Genomic DNA, 18,960 nt, shown 5'->3' on the forward strand with positions numbered 1-18,960 from the left:
ACCTACTAGGCCACATGACTCAGGCACCATTGCCTCCCCACGTGTAAGGGTACAGGGCCCCAAGATGGCTGCCAGGCCTCGAGGCTTGACTTTTGTACGTCACTTCCGTACCGGCGAGAAGGGCGGGCCCTTCAGCCAATGAAGCCGCGGGGCGGGTCTTCTCCTTGACGAGCATATAAGTTGCCCAGTGGAGGCTGGGTACCAGAGCGACTACGCCCTAACGTCACGCTGAGTTGCTGAGCGCCGACAGGCGGGGCCGAGGCGGCCAAGCCAATGCGATGGCTGGGGCGGGGCCGAGCGCTCTATAAGTTGCCGATAGGCGGGCCCTCCGCCCTAGTTCCTAAGGATCATGTCTGCGAGTCAAGATACCCGGTAAGAAAGACATCTGCAGGAGGTTGTGGCTACTTACCCTTTCGTTATCTTCCAAGGGCCCCGCCAGGGGGAGCTGAGGCCCATCACCCTAGGTCCCCCGGGGTGGAGGGGGAAACCAAGCCGGGAGAAGCCGTCCGGGGGGGAGCCACTGAGAAGGAAGATCCGCGGCCGATGCTACCACCCAGGGCCTAGTCAGGAGGGAGGGACAGGCCGGCTTTCGAGGCCTAGCGTGTGAGCTTCGTTAAGAGGCCGCGGGCCCGGAGCGGTGCCATGCTCGAACCCTCGGTGCTGAGTGATGAGACTAGGTCGCGACCCAGCGTGGGAAAAAGGAGGCGGCGCAGCCCTGCGTGGCTGGAGTCGGCCAGTCCAGTTGCCTCACTGCCGGGGGGAGGGCTCGCGCGCGTTTGCTGTTCCGCAGGGTTCTGACGGTACTACTCGTTAAAGGTGGGGGTGTCTGGGTCCTCAAGTCCAGGTGCTTCGCGGGGGAAATCTGGGTCGGGGGGAGAAGAAGCCAGCCGTTCAGTGTGCTGGTTTTCTTGACGGCCAGGACTGAGCCTAACCCCGAGGAGCGGTCGAGTGAGGCGCCAGGAGCCCACCCGGCGCCGGGCGGGCGGGTCCATTTTGCCGCACAAGCCGGGCAATTGGCAAACTGCGGATGGGCAGGTCCACTTCGGGGGTGAGCGGCTTGAGGTATGGGAGGGCGGCGCCATTCCGCGACGGGGGCGGGCGGGGTGTGGATTGTTCCGTGGAGGGGGGAGACGCCGCCGGGTGGTCGAGGGAGCGAGCACATGGCTGCCTGAGGCGTTCCCCTCCCCCAGTCTGCTTCGCTTCTGAGTGTTGTGCAATCGCCCCTTCTCGCCCGCTCGGCTGGGGCCTCATTGTGCGCGAGTCCGCCACCGCCCGCGGCCTCCCACATCCGGGCACCGCCAGGAGGGGGGTCGGCTGGAGGGAGTGGGGGAGGGCGCGGGCCTAGTGACGTGGGGAAGGGGGTGTCCTACTCCAATCTGGGAGGTAGAAGGCGGGACTTCCGGCGTGCTCATGCCGCGGTGGGAGGTGCACGCGCTTGGGCTTGGAGCAGGCCGGGCCGGGGACACGTGGACCCGGCGGCAAGCACCCTATTCGGGCGCTGTCAGCACGGCGGTGCGCATTCTAGCCTCTGGGTTTTCAAGGAGGGATACCCCACCTTGTGGGGGCGGCCTCGTGTGAGCCGCTCCCGGAATGGGACATAAACCTGACTCAGTTTTCAAGCATTGCCTCTGAGTCGTTTGGGAACTGGTGGGGTTTGGGTCGGGGAATGAAGACTGATAGCGTCATGCAGGGCCAGTTGCTCGTAGAAAGACCCCCAACTGTTGGAATTTCTGACCTGGTTCCGGCAGGGGACAAAACGTACCCTTTAATCGACAGATCCAGAGACAATGGCCCCGATGGGATGGAGCCAGAAGGCGTCATTGAGGTGAGACTGAATCCCTGCCATCACTTTTCATTCATTTCTGAGAAAGGCAGTGCGTGGTCATTGAGTAACTTAAGTTTAAACTAAAACCAGAAACAGGGGATCGATGGAAGTACTTAAGTCCCATTCCAAGGGACGTCTGATTTTTTACAGTGGCCTGTTTAAAGTCTTGTGTTCCTAAGGGTATGCCATCCTAATTGGGTCCTGTTCTCTCTTGTTACAGTCCATATGTGGCTTTCTAGATTCTCAAAGCCAGGTGGTTTTCTTGGATGGACGAGGGGTTGTGACTCTGTATTGTCAGAGTGGACATGAGGTCTTTACTTTAGTCCTGCTCCACCTTTTATTTATCAAGATTTTTTTTCCTTGTGGTTTTCTACAGAGTAACTGGAATGAGATTGTTGACAGCTTCGATGACATGAATCTCTCAGAGTCTCTGCTTAGAGGCATCTACGCCTATGGTTTTGAGAAGCCCTCTGCCATCCAGCAGCGAGCCATTCTTCCTTGTATCAAGGGTGAGTCTTAGAGCAGATTCTTGATTCCCCTCCCTGAACTGAGTGGTACCTGGTTGGGGATCCTTACATCATCTAGAGAAAAAACAGCTCCTTGTTTATCCCAGCTTGGTTTTTGCTCCATGTCTGGTTCATGCTGTAGACACATGGGTTGCAGGGGTTCTTGGGGGGGGGGGTCCCAATAAAGTTGTAGTTTAGCTCGTTTGTTTTTGTAGTAATACTTGTAGCCCAGCTCGGTACAGTGTTATGTAACCATGCTTCCAGACCTGTTCCCACTGTGCAACTATCTTGTAGTGAGGTGAAACCTTGCAAAGTATTTAATGCTTGGCAGGTAGTTCCATTTATTGGTTGCTTGAATTCATTAAACAGGTACCAGGACTTTGAGTGTCCTGTGATCTCAAAACGTGCGCCCTGTACTACCATGTTCAATTCTATTTTGTCTAGGTTATGATGTGATCGCTCAAGCCCAATCTGGGACTGGGAAAACTGCGACTTTTGCCATATCAATTCTGCAGCAGATTGAATTGGATCTAAAGGCCACCCAGGCCTTGGTCCTAGCTCCCACTCGAGAACTGGCACAGCAGGTGAGAGGATGGCTTTTTCTCTTTCTAAAGGACTGATTTAGAAATGATTAGCGTAACCCAGAATGCAGAGAGGTGTGTTCCCAACTACCACCACCTTGGGACCCAGAACTGTAGGATAGCTGAGGTGGGGGAAGACAAGGGGACCTAACCTCAGGAAAATGGGTTGTCAGGTTAGTGTACCACTTTCTCCACCCATTTCCTGAGTCAGATGGGACAGTTGCTAGGTAGAGTCCAACTGGCTGGGCAAGTTTAGTGGCTGTTCATGAACAAACCCCTGGCTATGGGCAAAGAGACACCTGATTGGTGGTGGTGCTCTTATATCAGTCAGGGGCAGAGCAGACTGGCAGTCCTTTGTTCATCCTAGCTTGATGCCTGGGTTGTGGCCAGAGCTGTTTCATGCCTAGGGCACATAAAATCCTAATACCAGACTCTTTATTTTCTGAGCAAAGATAATCAGGAATTTTTGATAGAACTCTGTTCTAGGGCTCTTGTGTCTATAAAGTGTGCTTTTTGAGAGAGAATATGTCACCTAGCTCAGGTTTTGTGGCTGGGGTGCAGTGGAACGTGGAAATATCATTTTAAGACTTGTTACTGTGTGGTAGATAAATGTATCACAATTGGCTTTCTGGAAATTAATGCAGGGGCCCAATTTTTTGCCTGGCATAAAAAACCATTAAGAGTTTTTCTTAGGTGTTATTCTAAATTTGGAATCAGAATGAGCTCAAATCACATCTGTGCTAGTTACTCGTAGCATGTCTATAGTGGATTTAATTTGTTTTCATTTCTCATCTGTAAAATTAATAGTGTTCATCTCAGGGTCGTTGGAAGGAATAAGTGAGAAACGCTTAAATGGGGCCTGGCACAGTTGTGGCTAATACTACAAGCACTTCTTTCTCTGGGTTCAGATACAGAAGGTGGTGATGGCATTAGGAGATTACATGGGTGCCTCCTGCCACGCCTGCATTGGGGGCACCAATGTGCGTGCTGAAGTGCAGAAGCTACAGATGGAGGCTCCCCATATCATCGTGGGTACCCCGGGCCGTGTGTTTGATATGCTTAATCGAAGATATCTGTGTGAGTACCTTCCAGATTTTCCAGTCCCCATAGTCACTTCCCCATTTGTGAATCCTTTCCAGTCTTTCCCACCTTTGCCACAGTTACAGTCCCGAGGATGCTAGTTTTCCTTTCTCTGAAAGAGCTGCTCTGTGATGAACCCCATGCGTGTCATCTGAGCCTGGCATCCCTGTTGCCTCAGCCCAGGTAGTGTTCTACTTTCCAGGGCTGTTGTCTGACTTGGCAGGGGTCAGGGCAAAGGATCAATCTTTACGTTCTGAGAGCACACCACCACCTGTTCCCTCCTTGTTTTTTGTTTGAAGTCAGGAAATGATATGTTTTATGTAAGTATTCCTTGTTTTTTCTAGCTCCCAAATACATTAAGATGTTCGTACTGGATGAGGCTGATGAAATGCTAAGCCGTGGATTCAAGGACCAGATCTACGACATATTCCAGAAGCTGAACAGCAACACCCAGGTGAGAAGGACCTTTATGAAGATCGGCATGTGTAGCCGATGAGTCCTATGCAGGTAATGGTGTGGTTGGGGTAAAGAGAGCACAGAAGGAACAGTAAAGAGTTCTGGAGTCTCACTTTAAGCCCTTATGTGCCCTGACTTCTGTTTTGTGTGTGACTAGGAAAGGGAGAGGGAGCCCTAGTTGTGCGGTGGTTAAGCACTTAGCTGCCAGCCGAATGGTGTTTGCAGTTTGAACCCACCAGCCACCCCGTAGGAGAAAAGACCTGGTGATCTGCTCCCATTCAGATTCTAGTTTGGGAAACATGGAGCAGTTCTACTCTTTTGTAGGGAGGGTTGCTAAGCTGGAATCTACTTGGCAGCACATGACAGGAAAAGGAAACAGACATCACATACTGTCTCCCAACCCCAAAGATGATCTTTTTTCCGACAGGTAGTTTTGCTGTCAGCTACAATGCCTTCCGATGTGCTTGAGGTGACCAAGAAGTTCATGAGGGACCCTATTCGGATACTTGTCAAGAAGGAAGAATTGACCCTGGAGGGTATCCGCCAATTCTACATCAATGTGGAACGCGAGGTGGGGCCTAGTACAGGAGGCGGGCCTGGTGATAGGTTGTTGGGTATAGCCCCTGACTGATTTTCTTCCCTCCCACCCCCACCCCCCAGGAGTGGAAGCTGGACACATTGTGTGATTTGTATGAAACTTTGACCATCACCCAGGCAGTCATCTTCATTAACACCCGGAGGAAGGTTGATTGGCTCACCGAGAAGATGCATGCCCGAGACTTTACTGTCTCTGCCATGGTCAGTTTTTTTCTGCCATGTCCCGGTTAGCACTTGGCAGATGTGTGTCTTTCAGTCTTCATATGTATCTGTCCCAGGGTCCCACTTAAAGCCAGTTTTCCCAGAACCCATGTGCCTACCTGCTACATCCTTCTCTCTCCTATTTTAGCATGGAGATATGGACCAAAAGGAACGAGATGTCATCATGAGGGAGTTCCGTTCTGGTTCTAGCAGAGTACTGATAACCACTGACCTACTGGTGAGTAGAGGGGAATCTGGAGAAGCCTGAGAAGGAAGAAGAGAGAATCCAAGGTGATTCCCTCTCCAAGGGGCCAGCTAGTGCCCCTCTCAGGAAAGTAGCAACTTGGAATAAAATCGGGCATGCCCAGGGTCTTCCGGGGAGAAGGGGATGTGTTTCCTTTTGCCTCCATTTGGCTGCCTACATAGATACCAAAGTCCTTTGCTCGTCCACATGCTGAAGTTGTCCTCTGCCTTGATTTAGGCCAGAGGGATTGATGTGCAGCAGGTTTCTTTAGTCATCAACTATGACCTTCCCACCAACAGGGAAAACTATATCCACAGGTAAGTGTAGATCTGAAATACACAGCCCCTCATCTGTCCAGTTCTCCCTGGCCTGAAGCATCTGATTTTCCCACACATAACATCCTGAGGTGTCCTTGTTGACTTCCAGAATTGGTCGTGGTGGACGTTTTGGCCGCAAGGGTGTGGCTATCAACATGGTGACAGAAGAAGACAAGAGGACTCTTCGAGACATTGAAACCTTCTACAACACCTCCATTGAGGAGATGCCCCTCAATGTTGCTGACCTCATCTGAAAGAGGGGCTGTCTGCCCTGCTGCCTCGTCCTGGCCAGGCTTCAGTCCTGGGGGGCTGAGGAAGAGCAGGAGGGGGGAGGGAAGGGATCCAAGGGATGGACATCTTGTTATTTTTTTTTTTTTTTCTTTTTTTTTTTTTCTTTGAATAAATGTCACTTTTTGAGGCAAAAGAAGGAACCGTGACCATTTTAGACACCCTTTTCTTTGGGGTAGGCTTTTGCCCCAGGCGCCGTCTATTCCCCCAAAAAACACTAATCCATTTCCTGAACCTAGTCACCTCCAGACTCCAGAGGCTCTCCCCACCTGAGCCAAATTCCTCTGAAAATGACTCAAGGGGCTATGTCATTCAGCCCCTGTTGCTGGACCAAATCTGGAGGGTGAACCCTTGAGTGAGGTGGCCCAGGGTTCTGTTCCTAGGTGGGGGGAGCAGGGGAGAGAACGGTAGCCATTTTTACATTGTTTTGTATAGTATTTATTGATTCAGGAAACAAACACAAAATTCTGAATAAAATGACTTGGAAACTGCCTGCTTGGGCTTCTCATTTCTTACCTCCCCTTCCCTCCCCTACCAGCTACTGGGTACATCTCAGTTCTCCCTTTCACCAGATAGTTTGATGTGTTATTTTGTTACCACCTGAGGTAACCAGACGAATACAAGACCATTTTTTTCTCAGCCCTTAGAAAATGGTGATGTTAGCTCATAGGATAAGGCGATAACCCTTAAGGGGTTGGTTGAGCACTGTATGTAACATCTAAAGAGAAGCAGCAGATGGAGAATAATCAGTTTAAGGGAGGAAAAGAGTAGTTATATCCAGGGCTCGGAACTGGTTGGTTCTGACTGAAACCCCTCCTGAGAATTTGTAGCTCTAACAAGTCCCCAGCTAATGCTGCTGGTTAGGGACCAATTCTAAGAACCACTAGGAGAGCTGTGGTTCCCAAAGTTCATTTTACAGTGAGAATCACTTGGATCTTGTTAAGATGTAGATTCTGATTCAGTATATCTGGGGGGAAATGCAAATCTCAGCTGGGTTTTGAACTGGAACCCCTATTGGAGAGGGCTCTTGGATTCTGAACTGCTCACCCTCACAACTACTGCACAAGTTTTGCTGAGGTAGACATTGGTCCCCAAGGACCAGCTGCCCAAAAGCTTTCTCTGTCGTATTTTATACCCATATGATACTCTCGACCCATTTTTGAAGCCAGGGCCAATCATGTAATTTAATGACTAAGAGATTGGTGGCTGGAGCTGAGGTGTCTGAGTCAGGTTTGGGGGTTGGTATTTTTTCAGTTACAGGAAGTAAGACTTTCATTTCCTCCTTTCCCAAAGAAGGCAGGGGGAATAGGGTTGATTGAGCAAACGACTAGTACTGGCAGAAGCTAGTTGGACTTTTGGACTTTGGGTGAGGCGGTTCTGCCATGAGGCTGGCTGTGTTTTTCTCTGGGGCCTTGCTGGGGCTACTAACAGGTAAGAAAGGGGGCTGAAGGGAGGGAGCGCCTGGGAAGGCATCTGCCTGTGGGTTGCTAACCAGCCTCTCCCCTCCATGCCGAAAGCCAAAGGATCAGGGAATGACTGTCCTCATAAAAAGTCAGCCACTCTGCTGCCATCCTTCACGGTGACCCCTACAGCTACAGAAAGCACAACAAGCCTTGGAACAACCAGCCACAGAACTACGAAGAGCCCTGAAACCACAAGTCACAGGACAACTACCACAGGCACCACCAGCCATGGACCCACCACTGCCACTCACAATCCTGCTACCACCACCAGTCATGGAAACACCACAGTTCATCCAACAAGTAACAGCACTGCTACCAGCCCACGAATCACCACTTCCCCCCACCCGGGACCACCTCCACCCTCTCCAGGGCCTAGCCCAGGCTCCAAGGAAGCTATAGGAGACTACACATGGCGTAATGGTTCCCAGCCCTGCGTCCGCCTCCAAGCCCAGATTCAGATTCGTGTCTCCTACCCAAGCCAGGATGGAGGAAAGGTAAAGCTAGAATAAGGTGGGGGACGCGCGGGGAAGGTGGCAAGTCTTTCTGCTGTGGTTCAGAGGAGAGGAGGAATAGTAGGAAAAGAGACAAATAGAGGGTGGGGATGAGAAAATAGAGAACCACAGACAGCACGGCCATGTAGTCTCATGACACCAACCTTTAACTTCCGCAGATGTGGGGCATCTCTGTACTGAATCCCAACAAAACCAAGGCCCAGGGGAACTGTGAGGGCGCCCATCCCCACCTGCTCCTCTCATTCCCCTATGGACATCTCAGCTTTGGTTTCAAGCAGGTACAGCTCTAGGACTCCACCCTCATCCCCCACTCTGACCCTCCAAGCACCCATCCCTACCAACCCCTTACTGTGCTCCTTACTATGTGGACATGGGTATCATTCCCCACTGCTGCCCTGAGCCTCCCTGTTCCCCTCCGCAGGACTCAATACAGAGTGTTGTCTACCTGAACTACCTGGCTGTGGAATACAATGTGTCCTTCCCCAAGGCAGCACGTGAGTAACCCTCCTTCCCTTCCTCACCGCTTGCACGAGATGGCTGCACTCCTGAGGGACCTAAGATGGGGGATACAGAGGGGATCTGGATCTGACCCCTCCTTGCCCTTTCAGAGTGGACATTCTCAGCTCAGAATTCATCCCTTCGAGATCTCCAAGCCCCCGTGGGCCAGAGCTTCAGCTGCAGAAACGCGAGCATCACTGTTTCACCAACTCTCCACCTTGATCTGCTCTCTGTGAAACTACAGGCTGCTCAGCTGCCCCCCACGGGGGTTTTTGGGCCAAGTAAGACCTACTATGTTCCTCCAAGAACGCTCTTCTTCACTGAAAGCCCCTTCTCCAGACCCATAAGCCAGTTGCCTCCATTCTTATACCCCTAAGTTCCCATGGCTATAGGGCATTTGCCTTCCCCTTTTGCTACAGCAGGCTCTGCCCTTCTACTTACTGCTCTGAGTCATCTTGGTAAGCTCCTTACCAATCTCATGCACACCCCTCCCAGATCCCTACGTCCCAACACCACCTACATTCCTCTCTCCCACCTCTTGAACCCAGACACAAACCATTGCAGTGCTTACTTGCCCTGTCTTTCTGCTAGGTTTCTCTTGCCCCAGCGACCAGTCCATCTGGCTGCCTCTCATCATCGGGTTGGTCATCCTCGGCCTTCTCATCCTGGTGCTTGTTGCCTTCTGCGTCATCTGGAGACGCCCGTCCACCTACCAGCCCCTCTGAGCATCTGCCCAACCCTTCCATTTCCTCACCATACAGCTGACTCAAAGACAAAGTCATCCTTCTTCCCTGTTTTGAGCAAAAATGGAGATAATGCAACTAGGAGGGGTGTGGGGATTTTTATTAAATATGAGAAATTTCCCCTTCCCCACCCCCAGTAGGAGAGTAATAAAACCTACTTAAATCTTTGTCCTTGGTTTCTCTTGTCCTGCCAGGATTAAAGGCCATGAGTTTCTTGTCACATCTTTCTGTGCCTTCCACAGTTGAGTCTCAGGAAGCCAGGAACTGCTGGTGAAGAGGGCTGAATATGTCAGTGTGTGACCAAATGCCCTCATGGGTCTGCCACCACTGGTGTTGAATCTGCCACACCTCCCCCCTTCCTTCCTCTTCTACTTCTGAGGCCACTGGCTGCTCCAGTTCACCCCACCAATCCAGTGGAGCCAGCCATCTGGGCAGCCTTCCAGACTCTCACATACAGCACAGGATGCAGCAAGCAGCAATAAGCGTGGGTGGGAAGGCCACAGCTGTGTCATTTCTTTTCCAAAGGTAGCACCAGCAGCCCCTGAGCCACAAGAATGCCCTGTCCATTGTGTCCGGGGCTAACTGAACAGCCTGACCAAACCATTGTTGCCCCCGGGATGCTCCTACCCCACGTGCAAAAGGTTTCATTAACCATGGGAACAAGGGGTACCTCCATACACACTTAGCCTCCGTGCTCCAGGGAACAGCATGCCCTCAGCCTGGGCCACCCAATGAGTCAGTCCCAATGCTCCCTGTACCTGGCAGAGGTAGGATGGCACCCTTAGGCAGTTTGTGTCCAGGTCCTCTCTAGAAAGGGCCTCCTGGACTGAGGGCCAGTAGTAGGCCGGGAGGCCATCGTTGGGGGCCACCATAGTGTGTGCAGGCATTCTAACAGCCCAGCGAGAGGCTACAGAAAACCACCACTGGGGCCAAATAGTCTGCACGTGACGGGGGGCCACACTACCGCCTCGAAAACATCTGTATGACGTTACAGACTGCGGGGTGGGAGGCACCAAAGTTGGGAACGACAGCGTCGAACTCGCAGCAGCCGTGATGGCTAGTCGCGCCTCCACCGCGATGGCGCTCCGCCTGTCGGTGTCCCAGAGCAGCGCTTCCACCCGGTAATCCAAGGTTGCCCTTCCCCCAGCGGGACTGTTCCACCCCTCGACTTCGCTCAAGTCCTTCCTCAGCTCGCGGTCCCAAAAAGCGCAGGAGCGTGCCTTGGCTCACAGGCGGCGCCTTTGGGCCAATGGGGTGGAGACCGAACCCCGGGGCCGCCGCCGAAAAACTGGTCCGCTCCTGGATTTCACGGATGCTGCCAGCCCCGGACGTGGGGTAGTGACTCAGGGACTGGGCCCTGCAGGGGGCTGAGGGGACTTGGGAGGGCTGTCCTCCCCAGAAGCTAGGCTCTCCTGCCCCTTCTCATCTTCTGCACCACTGTCCTGGACCCCGTAGTTGGTGGCGCACCCACACTCCAAGGCCTGGGCGAACCAGAGGAGGGAGAAGCGCAGGGCCCTGCGCACAGCCCGGCGTCCATGGAGGGCTTCCCGGCGCAGACCGTCCTGCTCTCGCCGGTGCCGTTCCCTCTGGAGACGCCGAGAGGACAGAAGACAGTGCCACAGCGCCCCCATCCAATGCCATTTTGGAAACTTATGTTCCTTCTCTCTCAACTTCGAAAGATATAAAGTTGGCTGAGAGAAGACAAGATGGCGCCGAGCCGGAGAAATTAGGAAAGGCAGGGGTATACATTATGCTTCGGAAATGAAAGCGTAAACAAAGGCACGAAAGGTGTAACTGCGCAGCCCTACAGCTCTGGCACGATTTAAAACTCCAACAGCAGGCTGCGGCCAAAACAAGGTCTCTCGAAGAGACCTACGCTATTCAAGGCGGGTGGTGGAAGACAGAACGGCAAATCAAGGTCTGCCCAGCTAAGTTGCGGGAAAAGAAGAGGCGTGCCCAGAGCGCGCATGCGCACAATAAGTCGATGGCGTTCTGGAGAGACTGGCGGAAGCAAGCTTTGCAATATGGCGGCCGAGGTGGATGGGTCGCTGAAACGAGTTCTGGTGCCGATTCTTCTACCTGAGAAATGCTACGACCAACTTCTCGTCCAGTGGGACTTGCTTCACGGTGAGTTCTATTCAGCATCAGATCAAAGCTCTGCTCGAGCGACCTTGGACCATAAATGGGGGAATGACTAGGGACCAAGTGACAGTGGACGCTGCTGCCATGCCGTACTGGGAGGAAGTCGCTTTCGAGAGGGGCGGAAGTATCTCGGCTCCACCGACGGAGGACGCCATAATTGAGCAGGAGGAGGAGTCACCGGGTGGGAGTGTTTCTTTGTGATGCTATTGCTGCTCTTTTGGTCTTTAGCAACAATGAAAAATGAAAAGATCATTCTACAAAACAAAGTACAAATCTGATCAAATCATTCCAAGCGTAAATCGCTAAACCTTAAGGAGCAAGATTAGATTTAATTCAAAACCTTTGAGGGGACCGTGGTCTCGGGGAACATCTAGCTCAATTGGCATAACAGTTTATAAAGAAAATGTCCTGCATTCTGCTTTAGTGAGTATTATCTAGGGTCTTAAAAGCTTGCGAGCTGCCATCTAAGATACTCCACTGGTCTTACCACTTCGGGAGCAAAGGAGAATGAAGAAAAGCAAAGACACAAGGGAAGGATTAGTCCAAAGGACTAATGGACCACAAGTACCACAGCCTCAGTCCAGCCCAACCAGGTGATGCCCGGCTACCGCCACTGACTGCTCTCACAGGGATCACAATAGAAGGTTCCCAACAGAGCTGGAGAACAATGTAGAACAAAATTACAACTCATAAAAGACCAGGTTCACTGGGCTGACAGACTAGAGAAACCCCGAGAGTATGACCCACAGACGCCCTTTTAGCTCAGTGATGAAGTCACTCCTGAGGTTCGTCCTTCAGCCAAAGATTAGACAGGTTTTTTATAAGACAAAATGAGACTAAAGGGGCACACCAGCAGAGGAGCAAAGACTAGAAGGCAGGAGGGGACAGGAAAGCTGGTAATAGGGAACCCAAGGTCGAGAAAGGGAGAGTGTTGATATGTGGGGTTGGTAACCAGTGTCACAAAACAATATGTGTACTATTTAATGAGAAGCTGGTTTGTTCAGTAAACCATCTAAAGTACAATATAAGAAAAAAGTTAAAAAAAAAACACAAAAACTGGTGAATCAAGCCTTAAATGGTGATGTCAAAGGCTCCAGCTACCCCGATCACCTTCGTTTAAACATCTACATTTGCTCATGGTCTAACTTTGGAATAACCTGCCTTCCTCTTTGTATATGCGAGGCAACTTAACAGGAAGGCTCACCTCAAACATCAGCCCCTTTAGGAAGCCTTTACAGTCTGCCCTTGTCACTTCATGGTGCCTCCCCTATGCTTGGGAAACACTAGCTGCATTCATGGTCCGCTGGAGTCTGATTCTCACTGGGTCAAGCTCATTGGGAGGAACGCTTCAGAGCTACAAGTATCGGGCGTGGAAATGTAGGGTTAAGTCCCTGAATAGGGGCCCGGGACAGACCCAGGCCTCTGATGGTGGAGGCTGGGGTTTAGGAATGAACAATACCGAGACCTGTCCTTCGGGAGAGAAGACATGTGAAATCAACCACCTTGGGAATTGTACATGCCAAGGTGGCACCAACTGTTTGGACTCAACTACTAATCTGAAAGTTAGCAGTTTGAACCCATGTAGCAGTGCTGCAAAAGAAAGGCCTGTCTATCTGGTTCCATGAAGATTACAGACAACAGAACCCTATGAAGGAGTTCTACTCTGTAACACATGGGGTCACCATGAGCCAGAATCCACTTGATGGCATTGGGCTTCCCCCCGGCCTTGGGAATTGCTCGGCTTTATACAAGGTAGCAATTGAAGGCTTAAAAGTCAGGCCAAGGAGTTTAGATATTATCCTATAGGCAATGGAGTGTTGGGTGGGAGGGAAGGCATGATGAAAACTTGTGACTGTGAGAGGATTTGGAGCATCAGGACTTTTGCCCTGCCCTGAGACCACCCAAAGCCTCCTTGAGTGGGTGTGTCAGGCCTCAGGGAAGGGTGGCCACCCATAGGAGTACTTAAGACCCATATCCCTGGGCTGCCTCCTCAAAGCCTGGAGGTCTCCTCCCTGTTTACCTTTTTCTTTTCAGTACCCTGCCTCAAGATTCTCCTCAGCAAAGGCCTGGGGCTAGGCATTGTGGCTGGGTCACTTCTGGGTATGTATCTTATCTTTCTTTTCTCCTGTTAAGATAGGGCGGGGTGCTGAGAGGCCATAAACTGGGTGGGTCATTTAACTGGAAGTGGGATTAGCATGCTTCCCAATTAGTTGTGTAGTTGTGTTGGGCTACCAATGGATGGAAGCACCTCAACCCTTCCCTTCTCATCCTTTCTTCAGTAAAGCTGCCCCAGGTGTTTAAAATCCTGGGAGCCAAGAGTGCTGAAGGGCTGAGTCTTCAGTCGGTAATGCTGGAGCTAGTGGCCTTGACTGGGACCATGGTCTACAGTATCACCAACAACTTCCCCTTCAGGTGAGGGGCCCACCTTCTGTCCCAAAGGGTAAATAACCAAAACCCTGCTGGCATAGTGGTAAAGAGCTACAGCTGCTAACCAGAAGATCGGCAGTTCGAACCCACCAGGCACTCTTTGGAAACTCTATGGGGCAGTTCTGCTCTCTCCCGTAGTGTCACTATGAGTCGGAATTGACTCAATGGCAATGAGTTCGTTTTGTTTTGTTTTGTTTCTCTAGCAGGGGTAGGGCGAGGGAGGTAAAAGGGTCAGAAAGCTTAAGCCCTTCTGGAAATCCAGTGATGGGGAGTTCCTTCCTATGGAGGCAACGAAAAGAGGTCAGCATCCCAAGATGCCCAGGATGCAGAGTGAGTCAATTAGGGGTGGGGGCTGCTGAGGAACCAGCAGGGCTGTGGAGGACCGCGCAGTCAGAATTGTGTCCCCAGATAGCGGAGGCTCTTCCTGCCCCTTTCCAGGCTGAGCTTTCTCCTAATTCTTGACTCTGCAGCTCTTGGGGTGAAGCCTTGTTCCTGATGCTCCAGACAATAGCCATCTGCTTCCTGGTCCTGCACTACAGAGGACAGACTGTGAAAGGTGCTGAGGATTTACCCGAGTAGGCTGCAGCTCTCGGGAGCCCTGGTGGGAACCCAGGCCTGGGGAGGCTGAGAGCTGGAATGGAGGACACTGACAGGTTGATCAGGACTCCTTGTCTCCCTGGCCCCCAGGTGTTGCTTTCCTAGCCTGCTACACCCTGGTCCTGCTGACACTGCTCTCACCGCTGACGCCCCTGGCTGTGGTCACCCTGCTCCAGGCCTCCAATGTGCCTGCTGTGGTGGTGGGGAGGGTGAGCAACGGGGGCAAGGGAGAGGGTGGGGGGGTGCTGGCTGAGGGGCATGAGCAACAAGAACATGGAAATTCAGATGAGGAAACCAAGGGTCTCCACTCCACCCCTAGCTGCTCCAGGCAGCCACCAACTACCACAACGGGCACACAGGTCAACTCTCAGCCATCACAGTCTTTCTGCTGTTGGGGGGCTCTCTGGCCCGGATCTTCACCTCCATTCAGGTGAGTGTACCCTTTCCCTCTAGAGGGCACTAAAACCTCATCTTACCTACCCCGGCAAAGGCAGTACCCTCTCTGGAACCTTTGTCCTCAGGGGAACCCTTCTTGGGTTATGCTGAAGGGTGACCTTAGCTCTGTCCTTTACACCTAGGAAACTGGAGACCCCCTCATGGCTGGAACCTTTGTGGTTTCCTCCCTCTGCAACGGCCTCATCGCAGCCCAGCTCCTCTACTACTGGAATGCAAAGGCTCCCCACAAACAGAAAAAAGAGCAGTAGGGCTGAGTCCATTCCATTCACCCATCCAACCTTAGGGTCTTCCCCGCAGCCCCCTCAACCACAATCAGAGCCAAGTCTGTGGGTGTGGTTTTTAAACACCCACCCACATACCCACACCCACACCCACACCCACACCCACACACAATTGCAGTGTCTTGGGCCAGGATTTGTTTTTAATGGAAACACACAGTTGGTGAGGCCAGATCCTTAAGAAGGAGAGGCTGGGGGTCAGGTGTTTCAAGCTGACGTTTTGACAGTTACTGAGCCCTGCTCCAAGCGCTGTACGTGTACTATTAACTCATTGAATCATTTGGCTGAGATTCCCCCTTTAGCAGCAGTTCCCAGCTACTTGGTTCTCCTGGACAAATGTCTTACCCTGGCCCCACACCTCCCCCTTCCCTTCTGGCCCCAGAGGGACTGAGGGCTTGCAGCTGCCTCCCTCCCCCATCCTGGCTGTCTCCTGGACCCCAGCGCTGGGCAGGAGAAGGGGGAACAGAAGATGACTAAGGCAGGGCCCCAGGGTGGGGTGAGGAGCTTCCTGCTGTGGCAGGTCCAGGCGGAAGGGAGTGGAGATGGCACTGGTTCCCATCGCAGTGAGGGGTGCAGAGATGGAATAAAGACTCAGAGACAGGATTTAATCATACAAAACTGTGTTCTTCATACAAAAAGCAGGACCAAGTGTTGTGTTGTTCCCCCAGCTTGGGAGGACGCAGCCTCCCTCTGAACTGTGCGGTCTGATGCGGGAAAGGTTTGCAGCCTCGCGGTGGGGAGTGGCTCTGGGTGGAAAAGGAGGGTGAGGCCCTTCCTGGGTGGTCCATGTCCATGGGAGTTAGAGGTAGGTTAGGGGAGGGCTGTAGGCAGTGGGAGAGCCTGGGGGTCTGTAGGAACGATAGGGGGTGAACAGCTCACCCTGGAGCATGGTGCCACTCTGAGATAGGGAGCATGCTGAGGGGGCCTCGGGGGCCTCAAGTTTGCAGTGGGAAGAGCTGAAAAGAGAGAAATGGGATTAGAGGGTAGGGTCCCCAAGACCATGTAGGGGGCAGGTCTGACCAGTTCTGGGCAGACAGGTGAAGCTTGCCGCCGCCCCCCTGGCTGTCACTCTGGATACAGTCAGGTATGGAACCAGACCCTGAGACACTTAGAGGCAAGCCCGTGTAGCCTTGTCGGGGCACGCTCGAGCAGCTTGTGTGCTGTGAGGCTGTTTTCCTCTTTTGGGTCGGGCGGCCAGGAAGGGGTAGAGTTGGGCTTGGCCTCTCCTTGCCCTGGAGGCTGGGAGAGGAAGCAGGGTCACATTTGGGCCATAGCAGGGGGGAACAGGGCATCCTGATAACTAGAACGTGGTCATATCCCGGAGGTCTGTTGTCTGCCCCTGAAGGGCCGTTACCTCCAGGCTGAGATAGAAATGGCCTCAAGGAAAACACTGAGCCATCAGAACCCTCCCGCCCCACCCTTCACAGGGGCACTGGGAGCCAGGGACATGGTGCCCTGACAGTCCTCAGCTGCAGCCCTCTGCCCCCAGACTCAGCCCAGTGTGGCCTCTGCTTTGGGTGGGCTCCGGGCCCCTGCCAGCCAGGCCCTCTGATATCTCCCCCCCCGATCCAGGCTCCAGGAGGGGAGCACAAGCGTCTTCTCCCTCACCTGACACCCCCAGCCCACTCACCTGTAGCCACCAGGCAGGTAGGCTGTCGAATAGTTGGGGGGCTGATACCCAAAGCCTCTGGTCCCTTGGGTGGTCGCGTAGACCGGTCCGCCACCAGCCACGCCGCTGCCTCCCTGGCTGAAGTGGGGTGGCCTGGTGCCTGGGCTCTTGGTCTTGCGCCGGGGCCGGTACTTGTAGTCGGGATAGTCACGGAGGTGCCGGGCTCGGAGCCGCTTAGCCTCTTCCACGAAGGGTCGCTTCTCGTCCTCGCCTAGCAGCTTCCACTGTGCGCCCAGGCGCTTGGAGATCTCAGAGTTGTGCATCTTTGGGTTCTGTTGCGCCATCTGGCGGCGCTGGGCAGAGCTCCACACCATGAAAGCGTTCATGGGCCGCTTTACTTTCTCCAAGGGAAGCCCGGTGGAGACCACAGGACTGCCCACACCCTCAGGCGCCTGAGACCCCAAAGACAGGGAGGAAGGGGCCATGGGAGCGGGGGGTTCCAGGCTCCAGGCCTGGTCCTGTGAGGAACCCGGTAGCGACATGGTGCACTGGGAGGAAACTTAAGAGGGTGTACTGAACGCCCTCCCCTCCAAAGTGAACCGTTGATCCCAAAATCCAGTATAGAAGTGTCTTCCTACTCTGGAGTTGTCACGGAGAAATTCGTGTCTTTAAAAAAAGTCCTCAAGTCCAGAGTCCTTAAAATGTAGCCCCTGCTGCCAACTAACCAGCACACTGTGAAGAGCAGGATTCCAAGTCTGGTACCCCGAGGTGGAAGAGGCTCTGCTCTCCTTGTGTTCTCGCCTCTCGGATCTCCCAATCCACAGTCCCTCTCCTTCTACTCCCTGCTGGCGACCCGGCCTACCTTCAGGGAGGTGGTCAACCTTCCCTCTCTTGGTCTGGAGTTCCTGCAGCTGTGGGCGATGCAGCCCAGGGGCCACAATTCTCTCTGGGCTCAACAGTCTGAGGCTGGCAAACCAGACCTGGGAAGAGCTTTTAAAGAAAGACTCCTCCCTAGTCCCTCCCAGAAGACCACACCTCCTTAAGGGCGCCAACATTCCCTCCTCCCCTAGGCAAACCCAGGTGTCCTGTTCTTCCCAGTCCCCAACACTTGTCCTCAGGGTACCACGCCTCTCCCCACCCAACACCTAAATGTCAGGCCTTCCAGCACTGGTCTGGTCGCTAGAAATGTCTTCTCCTCCCTTCTCACCCATTGCCACGGAGTTGATTCCAATTCACAGCAACTCTGTGAGACAGAGAACTGCCCCATAGGGTTTCCAAGGCTTGTAATCTTTAGGGAAGCTGACTGCCACATCTTTCTCCCACGGAGCAGTTGTTGGGTAGACCTTTCTTGGCTAGCAGTTGAGCATTTAACTACTGCACCACTAGGGCTCCTTCCTCCCTTCTTAAGCATTGGCAATTTAAGTCAATTCCTTTCCACAATGAACTGAGGAACATCAGCCACTCACACTCCAACCCCTTTAGTGCCTATGGCTTGTCAAACCCCCGACCTGACCCTGGGGCTAGAAAGTTAAGCAATCAGGGAGGTAGGCCATTTTTGTTTCCTGAGTCATCCCAGCAGGTGCCTGGGAAGTGATTCAACCCCTCTCCAGGTGAAAAAACCCAAGCCTTCCTGGCTCCAGCCCCCAGACCTAGGTTTCTCCACCACCAAGGCATCCAATTATGGCCAAGTTTCTATCTCCAAACCTTGGAGTCTGGAGGCAGAGAGCCAGAAACCCCAGGAAAACTCCGAAGAGCTTAAAGGCAGGTGATGTGGCTGCTGGAAGAAAAAGCCAAAATCCAGAGAACCAGCAGGGAATGAGGGCTGGATGCCTGGCCAGGGTTGTCATGAGGGAACCCTGCTACCACTCTGCCCAAGCTCCAGCCCAAGCCTCAGGCCTCAAGTCATGGATTAAGCAGCCCGCCTTGGCTCTCACTCTGCAGGAAGAGCTCCAGCTTTGAGCAGCCCTACCTAGCCCATGCTGTGACTCAAGGTATAGGAGTGGCCCATCTTGGGGGAGGAGAGGCACAAGCCACCATCCTCTGGACCAGGAAGGTACCTGGGCCTGGGGAATTTAGGAATGTCAGGAATTCCTAGAAGCCGGACCATCTTTGGGACACCAGGGAATAACAAGAAGCCAGG

General features: G+C 53.0%; 4 protein-coding genes and 4 non-coding genes across 13 annotated transcripts; 7 read left to right on the top strand and 1 right to left on the bottom strand.

The window, feature by feature from the left end:
- The first annotated feature begins 258 nt into the window (after window positions 1-258).
- On the top strand, window positions 259-6,586 carry EIF4A1 (eukaryotic translation initiation factor 4A1). 4 transcript variants are annotated; one of them, XM_023556413.1, is made up of 12 exons: window positions 335-372; window positions 920-1,048; window positions 1,777-1,825; window positions 2,202-2,334; window positions 2,776-2,915; window positions 3,821-3,989; window positions 4,337-4,446; window positions 4,876-5,019; window positions 5,109-5,246; window positions 5,395-5,484; window positions 5,728-5,807; window positions 5,917-6,586. In XM_023556413.1, the coding sequence occupies exons 1-12, from the start codon at window positions 350-352 to the stop codon at window positions 6,059-6,061; spliced, it is 1,350 nt and encodes a 449-aa protein (XP_023412181.1). In that variant the 5' UTR covers window positions 335-349; the 3' UTR covers window positions 6,062-6,586. The 4 variants fall into 4 exon arrangements, with proteins under 4 accessions (XP_023412182.1, XP_003416947.1, XP_023412181.1 ...); XM_003416899.4 differs by lacking the exon at window positions 920-1,048 and having other exon boundaries at window positions 293-372; XM_064271727.1 differs by lacking the exon at window positions 335-372 and having other exon boundaries at window positions 1,013-1,062.
- On the top strand, window positions 2,358-2,481 carry LOC111752531 (small nucleolar RNA SNORA48). Its single transcript, XR_002787439.1, has one exon. It is a non-coding gene; the product is annotated as a small nucleolar RNA SNORA48 (small nucleolar RNA).
- LOC111752530 (small nucleolar RNA SNORA48) lies at window positions 3,185-3,328 on the top strand. Its single transcript, XR_002787438.1, has one exon. It is a non-coding gene; the product is annotated as a small nucleolar RNA SNORA48 (small nucleolar RNA).
- Window positions 4,116-4,253, top strand: LOC111752537 (small nucleolar RNA SNORD10). Its single transcript, XR_002787444.1, has one exon. It is a non-coding gene; the product is annotated as a small nucleolar RNA SNORD10 (small nucleolar RNA).
- LOC111752528 (small nucleolar RNA SNORA67) lies at window positions 5,531-5,672 on the top strand. Its single transcript, XR_002787436.1, has one exon. It is a non-coding gene; the product is annotated as a small nucleolar RNA SNORA67 (small nucleolar RNA).
- A 114-nt stretch (window positions 6,587-6,700) lies between the features above and the next one.
- CD68 (CD68 molecule) lies at window positions 6,701-9,478 on the top strand. Of its 2 annotated transcripts, XM_003416900.4 has the most exons (6): window positions 6,701-7,526; window positions 7,613-8,052; window positions 8,229-8,348; window positions 8,492-8,564; window positions 8,679-8,849; window positions 9,160-9,478. In XM_003416900.4, the coding sequence occupies exons 1-6, from the start codon at window positions 7,478-7,480 to the stop codon at window positions 9,291-9,293; spliced, it is 987 nt and encodes a 328-aa protein (XP_003416948.2). In that variant the 5' UTR covers window positions 6,701-7,477; the 3' UTR covers window positions 9,294-9,478. The 2 variants fall into 2 exon arrangements, with proteins under 2 accessions (XP_003416948.2, XP_023412183.2); XM_023556415.2 differs by lacking the exon at window positions 8,229-8,348.
- A 111-nt stretch (window positions 9,479-9,589) lies between these two features.
- MPDU1 (mannose-P-dolichol utilization defect 1) lies at window positions 9,590-15,216 on the top strand. 2 transcript variants are annotated; one of them, XM_064271728.1, is made up of 7 exons: window positions 9,590-11,438; window positions 13,488-13,553; window positions 13,733-13,865; window positions 14,351-14,455; window positions 14,568-14,686; window positions 14,797-14,907; window positions 15,056-15,216. In XM_064271728.1, exons 1-7 carry the CDS (start codon window positions 11,279-11,281, stop codon window positions 15,214-15,216), a joined length of 855 nt encoding a protein of 284 aa, XP_064127798.1. In that variant the 5' UTR covers window positions 9,590-11,278. The 2 variants fall into 2 exon arrangements, with proteins under 2 accessions (XP_064127798.1, XP_003416806.2); XM_003416758.4 differs by having other exon boundaries at window positions 14,351-14,436; window positions 15,056-15,181.
- Window positions 15,217-15,312: 96 nt separating this feature from the next.
- Window positions 15,313-18,937, bottom strand: SOX15 (SRY-box transcription factor 15). The gene is made up of 2 exons (XM_003416759.3): window positions 16,842-18,937; window positions 15,313-16,167 (listed from the first exon to the last, which is right to left on the bottom strand). The coding sequence occupies exons 1-2, from the start codon at window positions 17,360-17,362 to the stop codon at window positions 16,011-16,013; spliced, it is 678 nt and encodes a 225-aa protein (XP_003416807.1). The 5' UTR covers window positions 17,363-18,937; the 3' UTR covers window positions 15,313-16,010.
- Window positions 18,938-18,960: the final 23 nt, after the last annotated feature.

The sequence above is a fragment of the Loxodonta africana genome, chromosome 18 (assembly GCF_030014295.1).
Source record: "Loxodonta africana isolate mLoxAfr1 chromosome 18, mLoxAfr1.hap2, whole genome shotgun sequence".
Taxonomy (NCBI): Eukaryota; Metazoa; Chordata; class Mammalia; order Proboscidea; family Elephantidae; genus Loxodonta; species Loxodonta africana.